The sequence below is a fragment of the Lissotriton vulgaris genome, chromosome 8 (assembly GCF_964263255.1).
Source record: "Lissotriton vulgaris chromosome 8, aLisVul1.2, whole genome shotgun sequence".
In the NCBI taxonomy this organism is placed as follows: Eukaryota; Metazoa; Chordata; class Amphibia; order Caudata; family Salamandridae; genus Lissotriton; species Lissotriton vulgaris.
Window position 1 is genome coordinate 672,069,216 of NC_141696.1, and position 27,128 is coordinate 672,096,343.

At 50.1% G+C, this 27,128-nt stretch overlaps 1 protein-coding gene across 5 annotated transcripts in view; it reads left to right on the forward strand.

Annotated features, from left to right (window-relative positions):
- Window positions 1-24,333, forward strand: part of ACOT9 (acyl-CoA thioesterase 9) — a 525,989-nt gene extending 501,656 nt beyond the window's left edge. For 3 of the 5 annotated variants that reach the window (XM_086934544.1, XM_086934545.1, XM_086934546.1), the window contains one exon: window positions 23,818-24,333. In XM_086934544.1, the coding sequence (XP_086790670.1) occupies window positions 23,818-23,891 (74 nt within the window). In that variant the 3' untranslated portion in view covers window positions 23,892-24,333. The remainder of the gene's footprint in view (window positions 1-23,817) is intronic. The other 2 variants (XR_015299309.1, XR_015299310.1) reach the window with 1 other exon arrangement.
- Window positions 24,334-27,128: the final 2,795 nt, after the last annotated feature.

A 27,128-nucleotide genomic window follows, 5' to 3' on the forward strand; every position in this document is an offset into this window, starting at 1 on the left:
TGGGAGGAATTATATTCACGATAGGTTCCCTTTATAGCCCGAACGACAAACAGGAGCAGTTCTTGCAGTCTGCGATAGAAGAGATCACTGCCTCGCCGGATAGGCATATTATCCTCGGGGGCGATTTTAATATGGTCTTCGACTCGGTTGTAGATAGATCAGCGCAACGCTCCCCGCAGGTCGGGGAATTCTCGGCGGATTGTAAAGCTAGACTGGCGGAGGTGGACCTCCTGGACCTTTGGCGCCACGCGCATCCCGTAGATAGGGACTACTCGTAATATTCTCACGCGCATAAGACCTACGCGAGGCTTGATCATCTTCTGGTCACCTCCCCGGTGCAGGCTCTGGCATCCGCCGTGGACATGGGGGTAATTTCTTTGTCAGATCACGCTCCGGTCGAGGCTTCTTTCTCCATGCCGCCCTCTGCATGCCCGGCAAGGACTTGGCGCCTTCGGGATACTTTGCTGCATAGGACAACGGTGACGGGACGTATTGAGCAGGTGCTCCGTGAATACTTGGCCCACAATGATAACACGGATACCTCCCGGGCCACACAATGGGCGGCTTTGAAGGCTGTTCTCAGGGGGGAATTCCTATCGATCTCCGCGGCCGAAAACAAGGAGCGCATGATAAAGAGGGATGAGCTCACTGACAGGGTCCGGGAGTTGGAATTGATCCACCGTAGGACTGGGGCGCCAAGGATTTGGCGGCAGCTTAAAGAAGCAAGGAAACTGCTTGCTGCCTTGGATATGGACCGAGCGGAATACGCGGCTCTCCGCCTGCGCCATACCTTTTATACTGGGGGGGACCGTTGTGGCAAACTTTTGGCCAACAGACTCCGGGCTACTAGGCAGAGTCAGTTAGTGAAAGAACTCTCAGATCCCACGGGCACTGCAGTAACGGACGACGCTCGTATCTCGGACGTTTTCCGGGGGTTTTATGGCAACCTGTACGCCGGTGACCCATCAGATGTGCCGGCTATGACCTCTTATTCGGACTCAGTCACCCTGCCCACTTTGGAGCCTCTGCAGGCGGACCACCTGAACAGGGACATTAGCATGGAGGAAGTGGTGTCGGCCATTGCCAGACTCAAACACGGCAAAGCACCGGGCCCGGATGGCTACTCCGCCCTCTTTTATAAGCCATTTTGTGGATCGCTGGCCCCAGTCCTCCCCCGCCTTTTCAACTCTTTCGCGGAACCTGGAGCCATTCCGCCGGACCTCCTGAGGGCCTCTATCACGGTCATCCCCAAACCGGGGAAAGACCCTAAATACTGTGGGTCCTATAGACGGATATCCCTCCTGAATGTCGATTTGAAACTCTATACTGGGATTTTAGCCAATCGTCTTGCGCCTTACCTGCCCGGTCTTATAGAGCCAGATCAGGCGGGGTTTGTTCCGGGGCAGCAGACGGTAGATCATACAAAGAGGGTGGTCCATTTGCTGGAAAAGGCTTCCCGGATCCCGGGTGAGAGGATGATGCTCGCGGTTGACGCGGAGAAGGCATTTGACCGCGTACATTGGCCCTTCTTTGAGCTGGTACTGGTGAAAGCGGGTATCGGGGAAAAGTTTTGCACTATGGTTTTTAACTGCTATAAGGAACCTTCAGCAGTAGTTCGTGTGAATGGCCACACCTCCGCAGCCTTTACCATTGAGAGAGGTACCAGGCAAGGCTGCCCGCTCTCGCCCTTGCTCTTCGCGCTATATATGGAGCCGTTCGCTCAAAGGGTGCGGATGCGACCAGCGGTGGAGGGGATCAAGATGGGTGGATTTACTAACACGATCAGTCTTTACGCTGATGACGTCATCTTTACGTTAACTGCACCTCGGGTAGCTTTGCCGGCCTGTATGGAAGAACTGGCGTCGTTCGGCGCGGTCTCAGGCTTTAAAGTAAATATGGGGAAGTCAGTAGCCTTGGACATCTCCCTGGCGCCTGGCACCAAAACATATCTGCAGAATAGATTTCCGCTACTTTGGTCCTCAGAGGCGATTCCATACTTGGGGATTCAGATAGCCCCCACGTTGCCAGCCATGGTCTCGGCTAACTACCTAGCCCTGGGAGTTAAGATCAAGCACGAACTGGGCCGATGGAACCGCGGCATCCTCTCCTGGTTGGGAAGGATTGCTGCCGTCAAGATGACGATTTTGCTGCAGGTGCTCTACTTATTCAGGGCCCTGCCGCTTCAACCACCGAAAGGGTGGATACAGCAGTTGCAGTCGGATGTGGCCCGTTTCATTAGGCAGGGGAAAAAGCCTAGGTTACGCAGGACTCTCTCCCTTTTGTCTCCTGAGGCTGGAGGTCTAGGCATTCCGGACTTCCGTAAGTACTTTCAAGTGGCGTAATTGCGGTATTTTGTCGAATGGTGCAGGTGGGAGTCAGATAAGCACTGGCTCTTCCAGGATCAGGCGGTGGCAGGACGACCTCTGCAGGAGATACCGTTCTTACACCGGGCCCATCGGCCTAAGAACCTCTACGCCTTTTTTGTTACAAGGGTGCCTTTGCGGGTTTGGGACGCGACTTACCTTCAGTATGACCTCACTACATTTCCTTCGCCGCTCTCGCCGCTGGTGGATAACCCTGCCTTCACTCCCGGACTGGAGAGGGGAGCCTTCACACATTGGCAGCGGGCAGGGTGTAGGGCATTGTGTCACCTGTATGGCCCCGAGGGGGTCATCCCGTTCACACAATTCCGACAGGAATTCTCCTTTCCCGAAACGGAGCGATACCGTTATATGCAGGCCCGACACTGGGCTCTTCAGTCTCAGGTGAGGGATGTAGCGGATAGGATGCTTTCGCCGTGCGAGAGATGGTTATTGTCCCGTAAATCGGACTCGAAACTCATCTCAGACTTGTATAAGTTCTTAAAGTTACCCTCAACACACTTTCATAATCCCGGGAGGGTGAGATGGGAGCGGGAGCTTGGGAGGACACTGAGCCCCATGAAATGGGACCACATATCTTACAGGGCACGCCATTCTGCATATCACATGGGCCTCACTGACACCTTCACCAAAGTGTCCACTTACTGGTACAATACGCCTGAACGGATCCACGAGTTCGACCATAGTAAGACAGATTCATGCTGGCGGGGGTGCATACACCGGGGCACACTCACGTACATTCTATGGGATTGTCCTCTTTTAACTGGTTACTGGAAGGAAGTGCTGGACGAAATTGATTCGCATCTTGGCATAGAGCTCCCGCGCTTCCCGGCGTATACCCTGCTGGGACTCCCGAATGATCTAATGTATCCCCTTAGGTCTAGAAGAGGGAGGCAGATCGCCATCGCCCTTGGCTCCGCTGTACAGAACATCTTGATACACTGGCGCACAGATACGACGCCCACGATCACGGGCTGGCTCCACAGACTGTGGCACGTGCTGGGTATGGAGAAACTGTCTCTAGTAGTGGCTGGGGATGTAACGCAATTCAACGAGCTATGGCAACCGTTTCACTCTCTGCTGCTTACAGAGTTCAGGGAGCTCACCTGTCCGAGATACCTACGCCTCCTACGGCTCACGAGCCCGCTGGCATCGGATCACTGAGCAGGATGCAGCCCTCTTCCCCGGTCACTTAGAGCTTTTGGGTACGGATGGCTTATTGGTAGCGCACTGGGCAGGGGTGGGGTGGGGTGGGGGGTAATGGAATGTTGGGGTGGGGGGGGGGGGGTGTTTGTATTAAAATGTTGTGTCATGCCGATTCCTGCTCTTTTCCATTTGCCGATCCCATACTGCTGTATACCTGTTTTGGTGTGTCACTGCATGAATAAAATACTTTAAACCATAGAAAGCTGAAGACAAGGAGAAGTGCCAACACTCAACGTCTCATTGAGTTGTTACTTTTAGATGACCTTAGGAAGACCCCTGGATCGGGTGAACAGGAAAGAGTGGGCGGGATAGGGAATAAAGACAGGTCAGGAGGTGAAACAGTTTATGACCTAGACTCCAACCCTGGCCTGGACAACTCAGATCTTCAGGGAGATGCTGACGAAGGCCAAAATGGTCCCCTCTTCATGCCTCCTGGAAGAGTGCAGAGTTTACCAAGGAGAATTAGATCTCCTCTGCAGAATCACATCACTCAGGACAGTCTGTAGGGACCTCTGTATCTAGCAAGAGGGACCACTCTTACGACAGGGAGTACCAATTTCTTGAGCTTGAGAAAGCTAAGCATAGGCTCAGGCAAGAGCAATTGGCCCTTGATAAAAAGTCCCTAGACGTCCAGTGGGCTAGAAAAAAGTTGGGACTAGAGTCCCATGGTAGCAGCAACAGTTTCCCTACAGGTAAGGAGCATTCTTTCGACAATAGGAACCTGAGCAAGATTGTCCCTCCCTCCCATGTTGGAGATGCAGGGATGTGGCATTCCTATAGCCCGTCACCCAGGACATATTGTTTGGGGTCAAGGGCAACAAGTTGTAATGTGTATTTTGTCCTTAGGACAAGTAGGCCCAACCCCCTGCAGCACAAACCCTTTGGCTGCCAGTTTGCAGTAGCACATTGAGGGCCAGGGAAGGGCACTGCCTGAAGTCAAGTTATTTGTGTGCCTATGTTAATGCTGTTCAAACTTGTATTTATGGTTCATTAATTGAAAGCCTTTATTATTAGGGTGACACCTCTAAATAAATGTAAGTTCTGACTGCACTACTGACAGTGGTTCCATTATAAAAATGTGTACTCACGGTTTCAAAGATTAGCAATATGAGGCTATGCAGAATGCTCTGATTAGATGCAAATATTTGCAGAAGCTTGAAAGCAAGATTAATGACTCTTTGCTTTCAATATAAAATGTTCCTAAAAAAAATAAAAGTAGTAAAAAAAACGTTTTGCTTAACTGTGAAATTTCAGGTACCATTACTTTTCAGCATCATTTAGTAAAATGTGTTGATTCATGCTTGTATTTTGCACAAATATTCATATTGGAAAATCAGTGTAACCAGTTTCAATAAGATTATGGGAAAACATAAAAATAAACAAGCATTAGCAAAGCCAGTAGGTCTGAAATTAGTGGTCAGCTTTTTAGTTTTGCCAATACGTGACACGTTTTGGCATGGTTTTTGTAAAGCCTTCCTGATGTGACAGCTGCCGGGCCCTCACCATTATAACAAACATTAGCAAAAGCACAAAAAAAAGTGGTCTAAAAAAGCACACACTGCCACATTAGTTACTGCCACTGAACAAAACTATTTTGTGTGTCAATATTCTCCTTGTGAGTATATTGGCAGTCACTCGCAGTGAAGCCAGCCGATAGAGAGGGAGAGAGAATTTTAATAAACACAAATGGTTGTGGCTAATACCAGACCAAATTAGGGGCTTGATTATTAAAGAAAGTCTCAAAAGTGCACCCTTGGTATATGTCCTTGCATTAAGTGCAGCTATATGGCTTTCTTGAATTTACAAGAATTTACAGAAGTAGGGCTAGAAATGTACTCCTAGAAAATATTTGCGAACTGCAGTTTATCATGAGTAAATCTGCATGTGTAGATTTGCTCATGCAAAAACCTGAGTGTTTGCAAGGTCATTTTCCCATCAACCACTTTTTCCCAACACTGGAAGAAGGTTTACGTCTGCCATGGTCAGGAGTAAATTTCCAACATTTCTCAGTATGGGAAAAGATTAGAGAAGAGTTGTTAAAAAACCCTTAAAACATGCAAGTTAGTAGGTTTGCGCATACTTAAAGGGCATTCCAACCCTGGAACTAGTGCTTACCACTACCTTCAGTCCCAGTATGTACATCTGCAGAAACGTGGCAAAATAAAGGGATTGCTAGTATTCAAAAACTACTGTGGTAGGAGCCCTGGCATAATCAGAGAGGCTATATAAGAGCTCTTATATAATGAGATTGCTGCCATAATCTGTCGCCGAACCACATGGCACCAAAGGGACAAGTGGATTTTGTTACAGGACAAGTAGATTTATGAAGCAACCTGCCCCATGGACAAGGCAATATTTTAATAAATTCCACACCCCTGAGGTGACATCCATAAGTGGATAACTGCTTAGGAGAGGTCCTGTAAATTACAAAGGATCCCTCAGGAGCAGTGGGCAGCTATCTTGTGGCTCTCCTTTGCAGACAAAGGTAGAGATAAGCTCCTCACTGTTAGAGAAGAGGATTCTGACAAATATTTAGTCCTGAAGAGTGCTCTCATTGATGGGTTTGGTTAAGCTCAGTTCTGGTGGTGACAAGAAGAAGCAAGATGCTAAAACCTCAGATTGGGGTGGGTCAAGAGTAAAGATCAAAATTCTGCATCAGGGCCCCAAAAAACCTGCATCTGGGGGAGAGGAGTCAAATCCAAGAAAGGAAAAAGCAAAAAGAAACCTTGGTGTTACCTATGTAAAGAAAAGACCCATTGGACAAATGATGCCAATTGCCCAAAGGCCACAAATTCAACTACAACCACCACTGCCCGCACGGCAACTGCTCCCCCTAGTACAGTTTCAAGTGGTGGTACTGGGAACAAGGGAATATTAGGGTTAACCTTGGCTCTGAGATGGGTTCTGGCCCAGTCACACTCCGGTAACCAGTGTGGGAGGTATGATTCCACCATTCTGACGCGAGCTTCGTGGGGTCATTGATCTTTCTGGTACCAACCTTCTCGACTCTGGCAGCACAAAATGGTTGCAGCCGACCAGAGACACATTTCTGCCCTCCTGCTGCAGAGCCAAACTTCAGCAGGGCAAGGCAGGACAATAGGCATCCTGTCACAGGGAGGTGTGACTAACTCCCAGACAGGATTTAGTGTATTGGGGCTGGATGGGTGCACTTCCAAAGTGCCTGAAAGTCTGCACCTGGGGCACACTTGGTGTCCCTGTGCATAATCCAGTTCAAACCAGTCCTGGGAGCCGTTGGCTCCTGCTCTGGTGCGAAACTGTACAAATGGAGGGGAGTATCCTCCCCTCTGTCCTGAACCTCCCCTGGGAGGGTCCCCTGAATCTATTCAACCCTCTCCCATGTGTACAAAAGGATTTACCTGGCTGTAGGACCCTAAATTTGACATGGACAGATTCGTATCAAGAAACCACTGAACTTCGACTATCTGAATACTCTGGACTTCGCTGGGCTTCGACTTGGCCCGACTTAGTCTCCCTCTCCGTCCAAAGGATTGTCTGTGCCCGTGCACCATACAGGCTCCATGCATGACCTGTGGAACATCAAGGACATCTGAAGTGTATCCCTTGGGGTGAAGGTGCCATTCCGCTGCATTCGCAGGCACCGTAATGTAACTCACTGGTCTGCTGATCCTGAGCTCCTGTGGGCTCCAAAGGCTCCAACAACACAGGATGTAGGTTCCTACGTTCCTTGAGGTCGAGCTGCCCTCTCACCAAGTTTAAGGCCAGTAACCCTCTTGGGGACCGCATAACCCAAACCCCTGTGCACTGCATTCTTTTGCAATTGCATATGCTTGTTGGCATTCCCCAACTAAGTGCATTGAGCTATTGATAGCCCCAACCTCTGCGCACGTTTCGTACAAAGGACTTCTACCTCCTCGCTCTCTGTGCCCTGCAAGCTGGTACTTTGTGAAACTGCTAGAGGTCCCCTCGCGACTCCAGTGCCTTCGGACTGTGGGTCCATTTGAGGGACAACACTGATTTTCTTGGGCTCCCCTGGTTGCTTCAGGTCTGCCCTGACTCCCCTTGCTGTGGTGAGTCCCCTGGTCCTTGCTGGGCCAGAACGTGACCTTCCTCGACCTCCCTTGTGGGTTGCCGCTGCCAAGGCTTGGTGGTGCTCCCGCCGAACACCGACCCCTTAGCACTAGACTTCCTTCGTAGGACAGCTCGTATCCGGCTCCTGGTAGTCTTCGACGTCTACTAGTCCCCGTGGCTGCAGAGTCAAGGTCTCCTTCGCACCTTAAGCCCCCGACAATGGTGGGCGTTCGTCTACCGAGCCCCAGGTCACTCCTGAGTGACCCAGACTCCCCCTGGTTTCTGGTTCCTTTCTTCAAGTATCCACCTGTGGGTTCCACCGGACACTTCTTTCCAGCAGTAGCATTTCTTTGAAGACCTCCATTGGGAACGACGCAGTTTACGACACCATTTCGACCCTATTCACCCAGCTTCCCCGGGATAGGTAACTCTGATACTTCGGCGTCCACGGTTGGGGTGCCTCTCCAACCTTCTAAGTTCCAAAGGGTTTTCTTGTATTCCACTTGGAAGGGTCCTTAAACACAAACTGCAACAGCGACTCTCCCATTGAATAGTAAATGGCTCGCGGTCGAGTTCTCAAACTGCACCCTTCCTACGTGGGGTCCCTACATATTAGCCATGGGTGGTTCCTTGGGGTCCCAGCGATTCTACAACTTCTAGACACTGTCTTCACTCAAGTTCTGGTTCTTATACCACTATTTTAGTATATGGTTTGATCTCCCCATTCAAGACACTGTGTATTAGTGCTACTTACGTTTGTTTCTGTGCTACAGGAGTGTGTGCATTGTGTTTATCTGCGTGTAGCAGATACTGTGAGGTATTTAGAGTGTATTATAATAATAAATAGATATTTTTATAACTACTGTGTGGTTCTCCTTTTATTTAATCTATACATTAAGGTTGCATTCTGGTAAAACAAGCTGCTTAACATTTCTTCAAGACTAAGCCTGAAGGCTGCTCTCCACAGCTACCACTTAGATAGCTTTCTAAGGTTATCTTTGACCTCTTAAATCACCATAAGGGTTGTTTGGACTGGTGCAATGTGCACACTTTGATTAGTAGACAACATATACTAGGACAGCTTCTCACACTGACTGCAGCTTCTAATGTGCTTAGCAATTGTTGCCAAGTCCAAATATATGTCAAAAGGTGAGTTTGAACTGCCATTTTGAATTGGCATTTCATCGCGGAACCCGTTGATCACTAAATAGATTGTGCGAAAGAGAGGCTAGAGAGACAGAAATTAGTTCATTCTCAGGAGAAGCTGGTAGCTTAATGGAGGACTGGTTTAAATTTGTGATGTGAACTGCAATTTGTTGTGTACAGGCTCCTTCCGTTTGCACGTAATGAGGGTCAGATGATGAGCCGATCTCAGGTGGAGTAACCTCAGGAGTGGCAATTTTAATGCGGTTTCTTGAAGCCTCCTGAGTTTCGAGAGGCACTAAGTCAGCACTTGATTTCATAGGTGACTGAGGTGCCTGAACAGATTGATAAACAGTTTGATAGACAGTCTGTGATTGTGTTTGAGAAATAGGAGAAAGTCTGTGCAGCTTCTGCTCTATTAATTCGTTCAAGGTAGCTTGGCAGGGGTGGGAAGAGGGTTGTAATCCTGTTGCGTTTAAACTATTTGTTGTATGAGCCTATTGATTCTGTTGTATTAACTGTGGTATTGTTTTTGGTGAGTTGATTTGTGGCTTTCTGGAGTAGCTAGTTGTGGGTTCATCGGAGGTTGAAGAGTCAAGAAGTACTTCTCTGACCTCCTCTGCTGATGGGTAAAGAATGGCGCTTTCATCTTTGATGTAGGCAAATGTTGATAACTTGTTTTTCCATACTTTAGGCCAAAGGTCAAACGCATTAGATGTGAGCGGTGATACTAATTAGTTGTCCTTTAGTAGTGTAGGAGAAGTAGCTGTTCGGGGGTCGTCTTCCATCTTTGACATCTGGGCATGAGTTGAAGCGCATTGGTGCTTCTTTTTGCATTGCAGGAGGTGGGGAGGTCCTTTTGTTCGCCCGGACCTCCATTATTTTTTTTAGCGAGTATTTGAGTGCCTATTGCACTATCACTAAGTTGAGGGTGCTTGTTGACTTCCCACACAGGTTCTATAACAGGAAAATGAAGCACTTTGTTCTGTTAACTTTGTTGCGCTCTGTTGCAGTGCCTGATTGGGGGGGTAAAGCTTCTACAAGGGTGGTGGTCAGTGCTGCACCATTACTGTGGGGCCTTCTGTCTTAACTGGATGACAAGTGACAGCCGGATGGCAGACAGGATGACAGACAGGCCCCAATGCCGAGGTGCAGATTAGCAAGCAAGTTGGCTGGCTAGCTGTGGGGTTACGCGGGGCTCGCCAAGATGCACCCACAAGCCGCACCCAGGCCTAGCTGGGCTGCTCGGTGGGGGGCTCGGGGCACTAACTCAGAGGTGACCAACCTACCGGTCACCGCGCTCACCCTTTGTTGTGGGATTGTGAATTTTCGGCTATGGAGTTTGTTAGAACTGGCTATTTCTGGTAGGCTAAGGCTGACGCCATAGCCAGGCAGAAACCACCATTCTAGTCAGGGCAAGGAGGTCACACGCCAAGATAACCCCTGCTCACCCCCTTGGTAGCTTGGCACAAGCAGTAAGGCTAAACTCGGAGGCAATGTGTAAAGCATTTGCGTCAGCACACAACAGCAACAACATACTAGGCACACCACAAAAGAGACTCCACACAAGGTTATTATAAAAATAACTTTTGTATTGTAAAAATACATATCAGATAAAAATCACACATGTACATTGTGCCAACTGGCACGGGCAACATTCATAAGGGATTATTTACAAGACAGGGCCACATGGGCCACTGTCGGAATCAGATATAGTACTTCTAGAATAGGAAATAATAAACATAAAATGGTAATCACAAAGATCACAACCAATATCCACTGGTAACAGGAACCAGGACCTCACTAGGACCACCTGTACTAAAAAGGACAACCACCTAAGAATAAAATACATTTACGGGTATACCTAGAGCACATTACCCATGATGCATGAACCACATTCAGAGGAGTAATAAAGAGAAACACATGATGCCTAAAACATACAGAGGTGTTAAGAATAAAGCACATGATGCAATAAAATACATTCAGGGGTGCAGCGCAAGAAGACACATGATGCCTAAAACATTCAGAGGTGCAGCGCATGGAAAGAAAGACACATGATGCCTAAAAACATTCAGAGGTGCCAGAACAACACAATAGCGCAAAAACACACAGTAGGCAATTACTATTAAAAACATAGAAATCGCATTGCTCATAACTTACATAGGCCACCACCTGTGGCAGTCCCTAGGCCAACTGGCCTTGTTGGGGCTCAGACGCCCTGAGTCTCAATGTCAGGGGGCGCTGCCATGCAGCGCCAGTCCAAGCACAAGCCTAAACGTAGCTGGAGGCCACTACTTGCTGGGCACCGGGAATCAGCCCAAAACCTAAACGGTGCAGCTGCCCACTAATTGCTGGGCAGCTGGGGAACTTCAAAACTGCGCCAGGGCCCTCACTGGCCCTTAGGCGCAAACTGCGCCACGCTGTTGGAGCCACACAGGCTCTGGGACAAGACATGCCCATCGTTGGAGCCACAGAGGCTCTAAAAACACTGGTCAAACGTTGGAGCCACACAGGCTCTAAAAACCACTGTGCCCCTTTAGCCTCAGGGCCCTACACAAAGAAATGCCCCCTCAGAACCTTCTCAAGGCTCTGCAACGCTGGGGCGACCCTCAGCCAATCGGGGCCGCCCTGACTCCGCGCCAATCAACAAAAAAAAATGGCCCTCGAGCCTCGCTGGGCTTGTTAATTGCAAATGGCCCCCCCAGAGCCTCTCTGGGCTCACACACGTTGGGGCGACCCACTGCCAACTGGGGCCGCCCTTGAAGCCCTCATGGCTTCATACAAACAGGAAGCGCGAGCTCGCGCTATGGGGGGGGGGGGGGCGGACACCGACAATGTGTCCCGGCGCCCCTCCCTCTTCTGCCCCACTCACCGGGCTGTCTCCGGGTCGGGGCTTCTCCGGGCGGCGACCTCTCTGGGCAGCAGGGGCTCTCCTGCGTTCGCGGTGGGGGCAGGCACCGGCAATGTGCCTCGCGCCCCCTCCGCTCCTGTCCTCATGCCGCTCCTCTCGTTGCAGGGCTCCCTCCGCTCACGGGAGCCCTGTAAGCCGGCCGCCATCACTCTTCTTCCTTTCCCCACGGCAGCCTCCTCACCCGGGCAGATTCTCTCCTTCTCTCTGCTGCGGGGGCGGGACTTCCGGCCGGCCGCGCTGGGATTGGCCGGCCGGCCAACCACTCCCGGGTCGCTGCGGGCAGCGCAGCGACCCTTCTCCTTAGGCAGGCAGGTGGGGCTGAGTTAACAGAGGAGTGGGCTCCCTCGGGTTAAAATATAAAATAAAGACGCGAGGTGGGCACTCGCAAAAATAAGTAAATAACCAGGCAATAAAGCAGGGTGGCACCTGCAAAACCTCACGCAAAATGCGTGATAGCGACACGCTCGTTATGGGTGCAAAATAAAGCGCTCTCAAACGCTAAGGGTCAGGATGCAGCGCTTCCAGCGCTACAAGGACATTCAAAGTCCAGTAAAATCTTCCAGGAGAGGCAGCAAAGTCCTTAGCAGTCCTGGCAGAATAAAGATGGAGTAACACAGCTCCCAGCAGGGAAAGTCCATCAGGAGTCCAGGGGCTGAGCAGGGCTCAGGGATTCCCCTGAGCCCCAGCAGCAGCATGCCCCTGGTAGATTCAAGTTAGAAACAAGAACATTTTGGAAGGGGGCACAGCCCCTTCTTATACAGTGAAAAGTCTTTGAAGTCCTTTGAAGCAGGCAGTGTGAGAACCAGCTAGAACTGGTTATAGGGAAGTCCCTTCAGTATCAGGGACAGAGGTGACAGTCACCCAGCGGGAGGTGGAGCCAGCTTTGTAGTCAGGCAGGCACAGCCCTTCACTATCAGGTGCCATCTCCTCCCACTTCCCTGGCAGCAGATGCTGCCTTTCATCCATGGGCTGACTCAGACAAACTCATGGGCTCTCCAGCCCCTGTCACCCTCAAACCAGACAGTTAATCCACAAGCAGGCCCAGGCACTCTGACCCAGGCTCACCAGCCAATCACACGCTAGACACAAATTACACAAATATGCCAACTTCTAAAAGAGGCACTTCTAGACTAGACACACTCATGCCGCATATACCATTCTGTAGTAGGGGATCTCTGTGTATAGTCATAATCTAGTGAATAGTCCCGCCCATGTGCGTGGACCCCGGCAATCAAAAATAATCTCTTAAATTGTCAAAATAATGCAGAAACTGCAAAGACACTTAAGAGAGAATTTAAAGACAAATAATGCAGCCTATATCCACAGGCTACACTGTCCAGTACTTCAACTAGAAATTCCACCAAAAAACACCACACATAAAACAACCTGCAGTTTCTACCATAGAGAAACTTGCCTCCCCCAGTCAAAGACTCTGGAATGATAGAGAGGAAGGTAGGGACAGACAAGCCCCATAGGCTGCCATTATGTGGCTTAAATAGGATACTGTGCCTTTAAGAGAACTTTCCAGAACTTCTCCCAGTATCCCAGAATGCATAGCAGGTCCCTCCACTTTGTTTTTTTTTCCGGCTCCTGCTTACAGGTCCCTGGCATTGAGCTCTCCCTTTTTCAAGGGTTTATTGGAATTGTTTTTGCACTTTTGAATTTTAAAAAAGTGTTGCAGTTTACTTCTTGGTGTTCTCTTCTCTTTTTTTGTGCTGTTTTAGGCGTTTTAGGGCTCTAAAAGGCCTGGCCTCTTTGTTAAGTGCCCAGCATGTGAGAGGAAGAAGGCCAAGAGTGACCCCCATGAGGTCTGCATCGTGTGCCTTCCAGAAGATCATGTCCCTGAGGATTGTGTCATCTGCCAGCAGCTTTCTGCTCGGACTCTGAGGGACAGATTGAAGATCAGGCTGGCTGGCCTGGAGGATAGGCGTCTGCGGGCTGCAGGTGGGTCTGGGCAAGCTGGGAAGGTTCCCTCTGCCTCTGCTGAGGCCCCGGGGGGGCTCCCCGGGGGCAGGAAGTCCAGCAAACGGTCCCATTCTCCGTCGACGTCGATTGCATCGACGACGACATCGAGAGGGATGACGGCGGTGTGCTCCCTTCTCCCCGGGGCTCCGGGTCGAGACGGCGTGACGGCTCGACGTCGAAGGAGAAGCCGCTGTCGAAGCCACCGTCGACGTCATTGTCTTCGTCGACGTCGAGATCGAGATCTTCCTACCGACGCCGAAGGCAAAGTGACGTGCATCGGCGCTCGCCGTCGAAGCGGCACCGACGCTCGCCATCGAGGAGACACCGTCGATCGCCGTCGAGGCGACACCGCCGATCGACGTCGAGGGGCTCCTCGACGTCGAGAGCATCAAGACGACGGCAACGTTCGTCGTCGAAGACGGAACGCTCGACGTCGAGAAGGCGACGTGTGACGTCGCGGAAGAGGAGGTCGACGTCGAGGAGTCGACGGTCGACGCCGAGGAGAAGAGGGTCGACGCCGAGGAGACGGCGATCGACGCCGGAGTCCAGGAAGCGTCGTTCGACGCCGGAGAAGTGTCGCTCTGCGTCCAGCAGACAGCGGTCAGCGTCTAGGAGTCGGTCAGCCTCTCCAAAACGGCGCAAGAGGGATTCTAGTCCCAGGAGTCACGCTGCTTCCAGTGGAGGACGCAAGAGGAAGCGGTCGCCTGCTGTTGGGGATGGCTCTCCGCACCCTTCGCCTAAAGGGTCACCGGGCTCGGTGTACTCAGAAGTGTACACGCCATCTCTGCCCAGGACTCCGCCTCCTCCTCCTGTTCCTAAGGAGGACCCTCCACCCAAACCGCCACTGCCTTCAGGAGACCCTCCTCCACCTCCGGTCCCTCCGCATGGGCCCACCCCGCAGCCGAAGGTTCCTCCTCAGAGGTCCACTTCCCTGCCGTCCCTGCCTGTTCCTCCTAAGGGGACTCCAAAACCGAAACCCCGGGAGGAACCGACGAAACCCCGTGAGGAACCAAGGAAGACCCCTCCACGTAAACCGAAGGAGCGCCCACGAGCAGGCAGGTCTCGCTCTGGGAGGAAGGAGAGATCGCGAGGCAGATCGTCCACGAGGTCGAGACACCGCCGTAGGAGGCGCGAATCTCGCTCACACACGAGGTCCTCTGGGACCAGGGATTATTCCCCTACCCTATCAGGGTCACCGGACACGAGAGTGTCCCCGGTAGATGACCTGGTGGCGTTTCAGGACGTCCTGTTGAGGGGCGCTGCGAAGTTGGGCATATCCCTGACGGTGCCTACTCCGAAGATGTCGGTCATTTTCGAGACTCTACATCAAAAGCACCTGTCTCGTCCTCTCCTGCCTCTGGTGCCGGGCCTGGAAGAACCGGCTATGGCTCTGTTTCTCACCCTTGCGGTGACGAAGGCGGCTCCATCAAGATTACTAAAGAAGTACCGGGCTCCCAACTCGGATCCGGCCTTTTTGAGAACGGAGCCTCCGCCTGACTCTGTCATCGTGACGGCGGCCCGCAAGCAGCATGCCACCACTCCGTCCTCCACGGTTCCCCCGGATAAGGAGTCGAGGTGGATGGATTCGGCAGGGAGAAAGGTCTGTGGAACTTCCGCTACCTCCATGAAAGCGGCGAGTGCCACGGCTCTGTTGGGCCGATACGACCGCGCCCTCTGGGACTCCCTCGAGCGCTTTGCGGAGCATTTACCTCAGGAGCAGCGTGAAGACTTCATGGAAGTACTGAGTGAGGGGATGCTGGTGGCCAATCAGATAATCAGCGCGGCAGCGGACTCTTCCCTGTTGGCGGCTCACGGATTTTGCCACGGAGTCAACCAACGGCGCCACGCATGGCTCCGGCTTACGTCCCTGAAACCGGACGCACAGCAGAGGGTGGCCAATCTGCCGTTCTCCGGTGAGACCCTCTTCGGGAAGCATGCGGACGATGAAATGGCCCGCATGAAGGCGGAGGCCGAGACGCTGACGGCTGTGGGCCTGGAGAAGCCCAAAGAGACCAAGAAGCAGTACCGCCCTTTCCAACGGCGGACAAGGCCAAGGATGGGGACAGGCTTCGGGGCAATCGCAACAGCAACACCAGTTCCGTAAGCCGTTCCAGAAGCGCCAGAAGGGCAGGGGAGGCCAGCAGTCGGCTCCGGCGCCCACTCCGGGACTCTACAGATTCAAGGCACGTGGTCACCGATGGAGGCCACGTATCACATCAATTTCCTGGAACTCAGGGCTGTTCACTTGGCGCTGAAGGCCTTTCTTCCGTCCTTCCAGACCAACTCTCTGCTTGTACAGACGGACAATACCACCACGATGTACTACCTCAACAAGCAGGGGGGCTCGAGATCGCGCACTCTGTCACAGGAGGCGCAGACGATCTGGCACTGGCTCCTAGCCAGAGGACTGACGATAACGGCCACCCATCTGCCAGGTGTGCAGAATGTTCAGGCAGACGCACTGAGCAGACTGCTCCAGGAAAACCACGAATGGGTCATAAACAACGAAGTACTAGGAGAAGTCTTCGCAAGGTGGGGAACTCCAGACGTAGATTTGTTCGCCACCGCCGAAAACAGCAAGTGCAGAGACTTCGCCTCAAGGTACTTCCAGCAAGGGACGCTGGGGAATGCGTTATGGATCAACTGGACGAACAGCTTTCTGTACGCCTTTCCTCCCATTCCCCTGATTCCGGCGGTGCTCATCAAGCTGGCACGGTCCAGAGCTCGGATGATACTCATCGCCCCGGAGTGGCCCAGACAGTGGTGGTTCACGGACCTTCTTCACCGGTCTCTCCTTCCTCACATTCGGTTGCCGTGCAGGCCGGACCTTCTCACGAAGTTCAGGGGACGGATGTTGCACCCCAACCTCTCGTCTTTGAGTTTGGCGGCATGGCTCCTGAGAGTGCAATATGGCCATCTGAATCTGCCCGATGATTGCATGGACATACTGAAGGAGTCTAAGAGACCTTCCACTCGGACTTCATTTGCTTACAAGTGGAAGAGGTTTTGTATCTGGTGCCAGTCTAAGAACCATGATCCTACGACCTGCAAGGAAGATGTCATCCTTCCTTACCTTTTACATTTGGCGCAGTCTGGCCTTAATGTCCATTCCATTAAGGTACATCTTGCTGCATTGACTGCCTACAGGAAATGCCCTTCACAGACCTCCTTTTTCCAGATCCCTGTGATCAAAGATTTTCTGGAAGGTTTGAAGAAAGTATTCCCTCCTGTCAGGCTTCCCTCGCCTTCCTGGGAATTGAATGTGGTGCTGTCCAGATTGATGAAGGAACCTTTTGAACCTATTCATAAGGCTTCGTTGCAGCACCTGTCCTGGAAGGCGGCGTTCCTCGTGGCCATTACATCGGCCCGCAGGGTGAGTGAAATTCAGGCGTTGTGTTGTAATGAACCTTATACTGTATTTCATGCTGCTAAAGTTGTTATGCGTACTCACCCTAAATTTCTTCCCAAGGTTATTTCTGATTTTCATGTCAACCAGACTATAACTTTGCCTACGTTTTTTCAGAACCCTTCATCCCCAGCGGAGAGGTCTCTCCATTCCCTGGATGTGAGGAGGGTGTTGAAATTTTATCTGGATAAAACCAAAGATATTCGTAGGTCTGACCAGTTGTTTATCAATTATGGATCGGTCAGGACGGGTCTTGCGACCTCTAAGCAGTCCATCTCTAGGTGGATTGTGTCCTGCATACAATTGTGTTATCAGAAGGCTAATAAGACCTTAGGAGGTAAGCCTAAGGCTCATTCCACCAGGGGCAAAGCTGCCACGACGGCTCTGCTCCGTAACGTGCCGATTGCTGAAATCTGCAAGGCAGCCACTTGGAAGTCGGTCCATACCTTTGCTAAGCATTACTGCCTGGACACTGACGCCAGGGCAGACGCTCAGGTTGGGCAGGCTTCGCTGCGGAATTTGTTCGCACAGTAGTGGCGTTATGTATTTCTTCTCCACCGCCGCTTTGGTGTGGGGATGGGCTTGCCATTCTATTCACTAGATTATGACTATACACAGAGATCCCCTACTACAGAAGGAGTAGTTTCTGTCCTGTAACTCCAGTTCTGTAGTAGGGGTATCTGTTATAGTCATAAGCGCCCGCCCTCCTCCCCGGTGGAGATTTTTCATCATGTAAAGAATGCGACAGGTCTGGCGTGCTACGCCTTCAAAAAGAACTGAAAGTGGAGGGACCTGCTATGCATTCTGGGATACTGGGAGAAGTTCTGGAAAGTTCTCTTAAAGGCACAGTATCCTATTTAAGCCTCATAATGGCAGCCTATGGGGCTGGTCTGTCCCTACCTTCCTCTCTATCATTCCAGAGTCTTTGACTGGGGGAGGCAAGTTTCTCTATGGTAGAAACTGCAGGTTGTTTTATGTGTGGTGTTTTTTGGTGGAATTTCTAGTTGAAGTACTGGACAGTGTAGCCTGTGGATATAGGCTCCATTGTTTGTCTTTAAATTCTCTCTTAAGTGTCTTTGCAGTTTCTGCATTATTTTGACAACTTAAGAGATTATTTTTGATTGCCGGGGTCCACGCACATGGGCGGGACTATTTACTAGATTATGACTATAACAGAGATACCCCTACTACAGAACTGGAGTTACAGGACAGAAACTACTCCTTTTGCAGCATTCAGTCTCACGAGTTCGTACATATCAAACTCGACCCTGCACTCCCCACACATCAGGAACTACCATGGGCATACATATTCCCCATTCATTCCTATGGGAGGGCAGGTCACTCACCACTCATTCACAGAGAGCTCAAGCACTTTACACTGTACCACAGTGAAAAAGTGCGCAGAGGCCTAAAATCACAACCACCAGGTTCCAGAAACAGGCTAGGAAAAAGCAAAAAGTCTGGGGGTGAACCTGCCCAAAGGGCCGGGTCCAACACAACCCCCTTCCAGCCAAAACGCAGGGTAGACCAATCACTCCACTATGGGCTTCCTTGCTTTGGGCGACAAAACACGGACACAGACCTGCACGGCAGGGACACCCTCCGGTTTTACGCCACTCTGAACCCACCTGGTTACCTCCAAACAATAACTCTCTGACACAACTAGGATACCACACTGGTACTCCCTAGTCATCCATAGCCAAGACCATCCAAATATCACAGGTCCTAACCAATCCACAGAGCAGGGGGCAGTAACCCCTGGCACACAATAGCCATTCTCCACTCTTCCTCAGTGTAGCTTCAACTACCACTGATCCAACAACCTAGGGTCCACACCCCCAGGCTGACAAGAGGTCACTGGCAAGAATGCCCCACCCTACCTCTACTTCTGGGTTTCCGCACCCTCACAGAGAAGCACTCACCAGAACACAATTCTCCTACAGGATCAGGACCTCACTCCATCACTGGTCTACCACCTGGAAACTATTCCACTTCTGAGGTACAAAGCATACAGCACAGTCCCTCTTCAAGCAGGTGGGGGGGACACAGCACACAGCAAAGTCCCCTTTCCTCTACCTTAGTGGAAACAAACTGCAGGTGAGCCCCAGAACACACAGCAAGGGCAGCCCCGTCAGTCTCTTCAGCTGATCCACTTTGGCAGAGATTCCTCTTGACCTAGAAGTTTCCTAATCTCCCAACCTAAGATCTAAACCCTCAGGTTGCACCGGGGTCAGAAGTAAGGACACCGTCCCTCTGCACCCCCTTCCAGTTCCATGACTACAGGCCCAGTATGTCTCAGGCTAGACAGAGCACACGCCAGCGGCGTATCAGTGACACACTTTCCTTCAGTACTCCTTCCAGGTCAGGCCACAACCCGGCTTTCCCCCCTCCTCGGGGAATGACCTCCAGAGGCCCACAAATGGTCAAGCACTCTAGACGGTCAAATGCTCAGCGAGCCAGGACTTCTGCACCCTCCACCTAGGAGCGGTACTGCCCAACACTAGGACCGCCGGAGTTCTGGTTACAGACACCCCCCGTCCTCTAGACACAGAAAGATCCTCCTCAAATGACCTATGTACAGCTTAGGCCCCTGACCTGGTGCTCCCTTAGGGAACCCTCCAGGCCCTGGGATAAGGTTTCGGGCCAACATGGGACACACCGTCCCACACTCACTCCGCCTCCACTGAGACAGGGCGTGAGCCCCTACACCCTTACCATACTACTGGGACCTATCTGGGTTACACATGAACCTCTTCCCCTTTACAGGATCATCAGATACACAAGCCACTCCTTTTGGAACCACTTCCTAATGCCTCTGCAAGACATCTAGCTCACCGCCAGACATCCACCTTCCTGTCCAGTTCCTCTGCAGGACCTCCTGCATACCACCAGAGGTACACCTCAGGTGCAAGCTCCTTAAAAAAAACTCACACCAACTCCTCCAGTTCAACACGCCACTCATTCACACACAACCCCCCCCCGCCCCCCCTCGGACTGGTAAGGCAGTTCCTACCACCCCTGATTCCTCAACCTGACCACACGTACCAAACTCTGGGAGCGGGGCAGGGAACAAATGTACTGGACACTATTAATCTGCCACCACTGGATCCTACCATACTGGGGAATCCAGACACACACACTACACTCAGGGAACAACCACCCTCCTGAGCTAGCCATTTCTCCTCCACACACCTTCTCTCTCCTATCTACCCACACACACACATGGGGACAGGAACAGGGATTGGACACTGGACCCAGCAAGGGATTCTTAAGCTATGGGAACCTCCCCCTCTACTGGCGTCCCGTCCTGTCACTTTCTCTCATCTGCCACTAAACAAAGCGCAGAAACACATTTGAAAATGACACTGAGGAAAAACAAAAATCCAAAACAATAATCCCAAACATGTGACTATCTGAAAAAATTGCAGAGTTTTTGTAATGTAGCCAGCTGTCGCTGTGGCACTGCGCAAACACAAGTCCAAATCCGCACCGCTGACCAACAATGTTAGAACTGGCTATTTCTGGTAGGCTAAGGCTGACGCCAAAGCCAGGCAGAAACCACCATTCTAGTCAGGGCAAGGAAGTCACACGCCAAGATAACCCCTGCTCACCCCCTTGGTAGCTTGGCACAAGCAGTAAGGCTAAACTCGGAGGCAATGTGTAAAGCATTTGCACCAGCACACAACAGCAACAACATACTAGGCACACCACAAAAGAGACTCCACACAAGGTTATTATAAAAATAACTTTTGTATTGTAAAAACACATATCAGATAAAAATCACACATGTACATTGTGCCAACTGGCACGGGCAACATTCATAAGGGATTATTTACAAGACAGGGCCACTGTCAGAATCAGATATAGTACTTCTAGAATAAGAAATAATAAACATAAAATGGTAATCACAAAGATCACAACCAGTATCCACTGGTAACAGGAACCAGGACCTCACTAGGACCACCTGTACTAAAAAGGACAACCACCTAAGAATAAAATACATTTAGGGGTATACCTAGAGCACATTACCCATGATGCATGAACCACATTCAGAGGAGTAATAAAGAGAAACACATGATGCCTAAAACATTCAGAGGTGTTAAGAATAAAGCACATGATGCAATAAAATACATTTAGGGGTGCAGCGCAAGAAGACACATGATGCCCTAAACATTCAGAGGTGCAGCGCATGGAAAGAAAGACACATGATGCCTAAAAACATTCAGAGGTGCCAGAACAACACAATAGCGCAAAAACACACATTAGGCAATTACTATTAAAAACATAGAAATCACATTGCGCATAACTTACATAAGCCACCACCTGTGGCAGTCCCTATGCCAACTGGCCTTGTTGGGGCTCAGACGCCCTGAGTCTCAATGTCAGGGGGCGCTGCCATGCAGCGCCAGTCCAAGCACAAGCCTAAACGTAGCAGGTGCCCACTACTTGCTGGGCACGTGGAATCAGCCCAAAACCTAAACGGTTCAGCTGCCCACTAATTGCTGGGCAGCTGGGGAACTTCAAAACTGCGTCAGGGCCCGCACTGGCCCTTAGGCGCAAACTGCGCCACGCTGTTGGACCCACACAGGCTCTGGGACAAGACATGCCCATCGTTGGAGCCACAGAGGCTCTAAAAACACTGGTCAAACGTTGGAGCCACACAGGCTCTAAAAACCACTGTGCCCCTTTAGCCTCGGGGCTCTACACAAAGAAATGCCCCTTCAGAGCCTTCTCAAGGCTCACCAACGGTGGGGCGGCCGTCTGCCAATCGGGGCCGCCCTGACTCTGCGCCGTTCAACAAAAAAAACAAATGGCCCTCGAGCCTCGCTGGGCTCGTTAATTGCAAATGCCCCCCGGAGCCTCTCTGGGCTCACACACGTTGGGGCGACCCACTGCCAACTGGGGCCGCCCTTGAAGCCCTCATGGCTTCATACAAACAGGAAGCGCGAGCTCGCGCTATGGGGGGGGGGGGGCGCGGACACGGACAATGTGTCCCGGCGCCCCTCCCACTCTTCTGCCCCACTCACCGGGCTGTCTCCGGGCGGGGCTCCTCTGGGCGGCGACCTCTCTGGGCAGCAGGGGCTCTCCTGCGTTCGCGGTGGGGGCAGGCATCGGCAATGTGCCTCGCGCCCCCTCCGCTCCTGTCCTCATGCCGCTCCTCTCGTTGCAGGGCTCCCTCCGCTCACAGGAGCCCTGGAAGCCGGCCGCCATCACTCTTCTTCCTTTCCCCACGGCGGCCTCCTCACCCGGGCAGCTTCTCTCCTCTCTGCTGCGGGGGCGGGACTTCCGGACAGCCACGCTGGGATTGGCCGGCCAGCCAACCACTTCCGGGTCGCTGCGGGCAGCGCAGCGGCCCTTCTCCTTAGGCAGGCAGGCGGGGGCTTAGTTAACAGGAGTGGGCTACCTAGAGTTAAAATATAAAATAAAGACGCGAGGTGGGCACTCGCAAAAATAAGTAAATAACCGGGCATAAAGCAGGGTGGCACCTGCAAAACCTCACGCAAATTTCGTGATAGCGACACGCTCGCTACGGGTGCAAAATAAAGCGCTCTCAAGCTCTAAGGGTCAGGATGCAGCGCTTCCAGGACATTCAAAGTCCAGTAAAGTCTTCCAGGGGAGGCAGCAAAGTCCTTAGCAGTCCTGGCAGAATAAAGATGGAGTAACACAGCTCCCAGCAGGGAAAGTCCATCAGGAGTCCAGGGGCTGGGCAGGGCTCAGGGATTCCCCTGAGCCCCAGCAGCAGCATGCCCCTGGTAGATTAAAGTTAGAAACAAGAACATTTTGGAAGGGGGCACAGCCCCTTCTTATACAGTGAAAAGTCTTGGAAGTTCTTTGAAGCAGGCAGTGTGAGAACCAGCTAGAACTGGTTATAGGGAAGTCCCTTCAGTATCAGGGACAGAGGTGACAGTCATCCATGGGCTGACTCAGACAAACTCATGGGCTCTCCAGCCCCTGTCACCCTCAAACCAGACAGTTAATCCACAAGCAGGCCCAGGCACTCTGACCCAGGCTCACCAGCCAATCACACGCTAGACACAAAGTGTATCAAAATCAACACATACAAGGGGATGGCTGTGAATATCATTGCTCAGCGGATGAGAAGTCTGTTCACCACTGTGTGGTCTGGCAGTAAGTACTTAAGAAAGGGAGAGAGGCTTGGGATCAAAACATCACCATGCAGGCAAATTGGGTTTACTCTTTTTTTTGTAAGAAACAAATTTGCGCTAATTTTGATACAAGCAAACTGACTTGAGCATCAAGAGCACATTTTGGTGGAGTAGAGTTCATCAATGAACACATTATTAATGACCTTTCTAACCATCTTGTTGAAGATATTTTGCTTACATATATGCAAACAAAATTAATTGTATTAAAGTTCCCTGTAGATTTACTGGAGTGATTTGATAAGTTATTAGCCAACCAATAAAATTGGGTTGTAATGGAAGTAAAGTATTTCTTTCTTGGTACTGTATTGGCAAATTGATCTGTAGCTGCCATTGAAAAACTAAATTGGGCACTCTTTTTGTATTGTTCATGTTAATTTTTTTGTCAGAGACTTTTGCGTGTGTTTGTTGATAATCCTTTGGACACTCTGCTGATGTATGTATGCATACACTTCCCCAGTATGAATCTTTTGGCTGTAACAGAAGTATTGTAGAGAAATTTTGTTTTGCATTTCTTCAATTCCCCTGGAGTTCATCAAGACACTTAGTTTTTGATCTGTCAATTTTAATTTCTCTTTTTTGATTTACTAGAGTCGATGCTGTACTTGGATGGGAAGCGCCATTATGAGAGCAGTTCCTTAGACGAGAAGGATTCACCCGTGTAAGGAGTAGTCAAGTTAGCGTCTTGGAAGATTACAACATCAGAAATTGTATGCCAGAGACTTTTCTTTTCCTGTAAGGAAAACAATTCACTCCTCAGATCAGTACTCATATATTTTACCTGCATGCAGCTTCTATTGGGATTCTAGTCACTTGCTTTGAAACCCTATGAATCTCTAGGCAATTGTGCAGTGTTGTGCAATCTATCTAATTGGCAATGCCTTGCCACAGAAAATAACAGGAGTCAGAGCGCAATAAACAGCTTCTTAAAATAGCATCCGGAATAACGTTTCTCCTGTATTCCATAAACATTTTATATTTTGCATGCAAAATTTGCATTAAAGTTTTATGTATTTGCAAAACAAAATCGCTAAAGTCAATTAAAGAAATGCAGCTGTGCCTGCATATCATTACTGTATCTTATCAATTAAATTTTTTAAAAACACATTTTACTACCTTTGGTATTCATTTACAAGTCTAAACAATAAATTGGACATCCTATGTGTATTTTCAAAAGTATACTCACCATGCTTGGCTCCAGGGTTTTGTGTATAGGGGAGCCATGAATGTAGTAAAGGAGGTTCAGTGGAACAGAAGTCTTAAATAGTTATAGAAACAACCAGGGGAGTTATCCAGACTTGCAAACAGTCACTAAGGTACGCTTCGGTTTAGCACACACCCTGTCTAAATTTACAACAACTCAAAACATTGAAAGCGCTTTATAAATGCAGGTGGGAGTTTTACATATCTCATAGAGATTCTAGCTGCAGATTCCTTACCTTTGACTTTCCCAGGCGTCAGGCTGGATCCAGAAACTTTTGTTCAGTGGCGGCTGGTGACATTTGAAAGTGGTGAGGCATAAAATTGTCATTCTACACCGCGGGGAGCGAGCGAAGCGAGCAAGCTGTAACAACCTACGGGGATTTGGGGGGTTCTCCCCGAGAATATTTTGAAAAAAAGAGTGGACAAATGGTGCATTTTCAAGTAAATTTGAAAAAGCACCTCTCTCACCAGTCTATATTGTCCATTTGTCTATCCTTCCAAACTCTCAGTTGCCTCTTTCTAGTCTGTCTTTCTATCATAGGTCTCTTTCTCTCCTCTGTCGTCCACGCTCACTCTGAGTTGTCTCTCACCAGCCTGCAATTTTAATACTCCTGTCTCACTGGCCGCCTTTAGTTCTCACCATCTTACTTATTTTGTTGTTTTATTTTACTGTCTTTTTCTTGCATGTCTCTTTTGCTGCCCCTCTTACCTCTGTTATGCATATCTCTATCACAACTGTCTTCTATCTCTCCCAGCTCGGTATTCTCTTTCTCTCATACACATGCGCACATGCACCTTCTCACATTTGTTTGTTGTGCACGCTTTCTCCCTTCCATTCTTTCAGCTTTCCCTGGTGTTTATCAGCCTGAATCTTAGGTTTAATGGGGGCTATTTTATAAAAAGGAATTCACCAATAGTGCGGTAAGTTCCTCGTGTAATTCTGACAGGAGCCTTTGCGCACTATTTCCAAATGGGAGAGCCATGATAGAATTTGCCTTTTCTAGCAGAGGAATTAAACTCAGATACAATTTTCCCATATCTTCGGTAGACTTCTTCATATTTGCCCATCTGATTCTCCTCCCGCCTTGGATTATTCTTAGGTCACTGTTTTTGTGCGTTTCACTACCCTCAGTAGTCAAATTGAAATTCGTCTCAATTGACAGGGGGTTATGGTCGCTTTCCGTGCGACTAGAGATGTGGAAGTTGAGGATCTTAGTCCAAAGGGACGTACTAATCATAAAATAATCAATTACAGAAGTGCGCCCCATTCCACTATAGGTTGAGTGCCCTGGACTATCCCCCTGGAATCGCCCGTTACAAGCTCTTATAGAGAAAGAATAAGTAATGGAGGTTAACTGGAGTACCAGGGCTGACCAATGCTTTAATGGATATATATTCGGGTGAGGGACTAACCATGCTTCATCCTCTTCTGTTGGGATCTGAGAAACACCAATGAGTGGTTCATAGTGACAATTGAAGTCACCACCAATCATCAGTGCAACATCTCCCAGAAGAGAGTGAAGAAAAGTGGTCAAAGAATCTAGAGTCTGGGAGGGGCCTCCCGATCCAGCTGTCCTCGAGTAGATATTAATGAGTGCCAGTTTGGGTGTTTTAATATGTGACAGTAAAATACATGTCAGATCGGGGCTATTGGTGTCTATTATTTTCATAGTAAACCCAAGGTGAGCTCCTACCCATATATACAGTCGGCCTCTGGGTCCCTTCGTGGCTGGCTCCATATAGGTGACTTAACCCAATCTATGTATGGGATTAAGGGCCCATGTTTCCTGGAATAAGCATATCCCATGAAGGTCTACAAAAGCACACCAATCGGGAATTTCTAGGTTGGCAGCGAGACCCCGCTACGTTCCAGGATAAGATTTTTAGAGTTGCATTTTGATTGGATTTCCTAGATGCCAAGTTGCCACGGATAACCAAGCTATTAGAGCCCCTAAGTGCCTTAAAAAACCCATGTTGTGCAGGGGCGGGTTGTAAAAGCGGACTTTGGGCAGATGGCACAGTAGTAGGTACAGTAGTACGAGGGATTGTTGAAGTAACCACTGTTCCCCTCATCGATACTCCCCATCAAAGGGAAGTTCTTTGTTAGATAATAACAGGTCAGTAGGACCTTCTAACCCTGCTCTCCCATGATCCACTGGAAATAACTGGCTAGTAGCTTGGCCTGCCCGCCTTTCTAAGTCCACCCAGTTTCCTAAGGCTATACTATTCTGGATTGGGTTTTGGGACACATACCGTCAGTCACAGTCCTGACAGAGCATCAAATCTATTAAACAACCTGATGTTCCCCAGAGGACATGGATTCAGTGCTTCTCCCAATGGGAATATTTCTCTTGGTATGGAATGCGGCGGTCCATAAAAGTAGGACAAGGGCAGTGTAAGAATTCCGGGCAACAGATAATTTTGGGGCCAATTGCAGATAAATTCAACACACCTCCAGTCTCTAAAGTTAATTATGACACAGTCTACCACCATACTTTTAGTACTCCTACCTATCCAATTCACTCTCCTGGCAAACAACATTTCTGCTCGTATATTTGTTGGCAATGCTCGATACTCAAGCCAGAAGGTGCACTTATTTTTGAGATCTGTATATGTCTCCCTGGGCCAATGGGGGAACCCCTGCCAAAACTACCACGCAGGGGGCTGATTCGGGTGGGAGATCAATAGTGGGCAGGGTA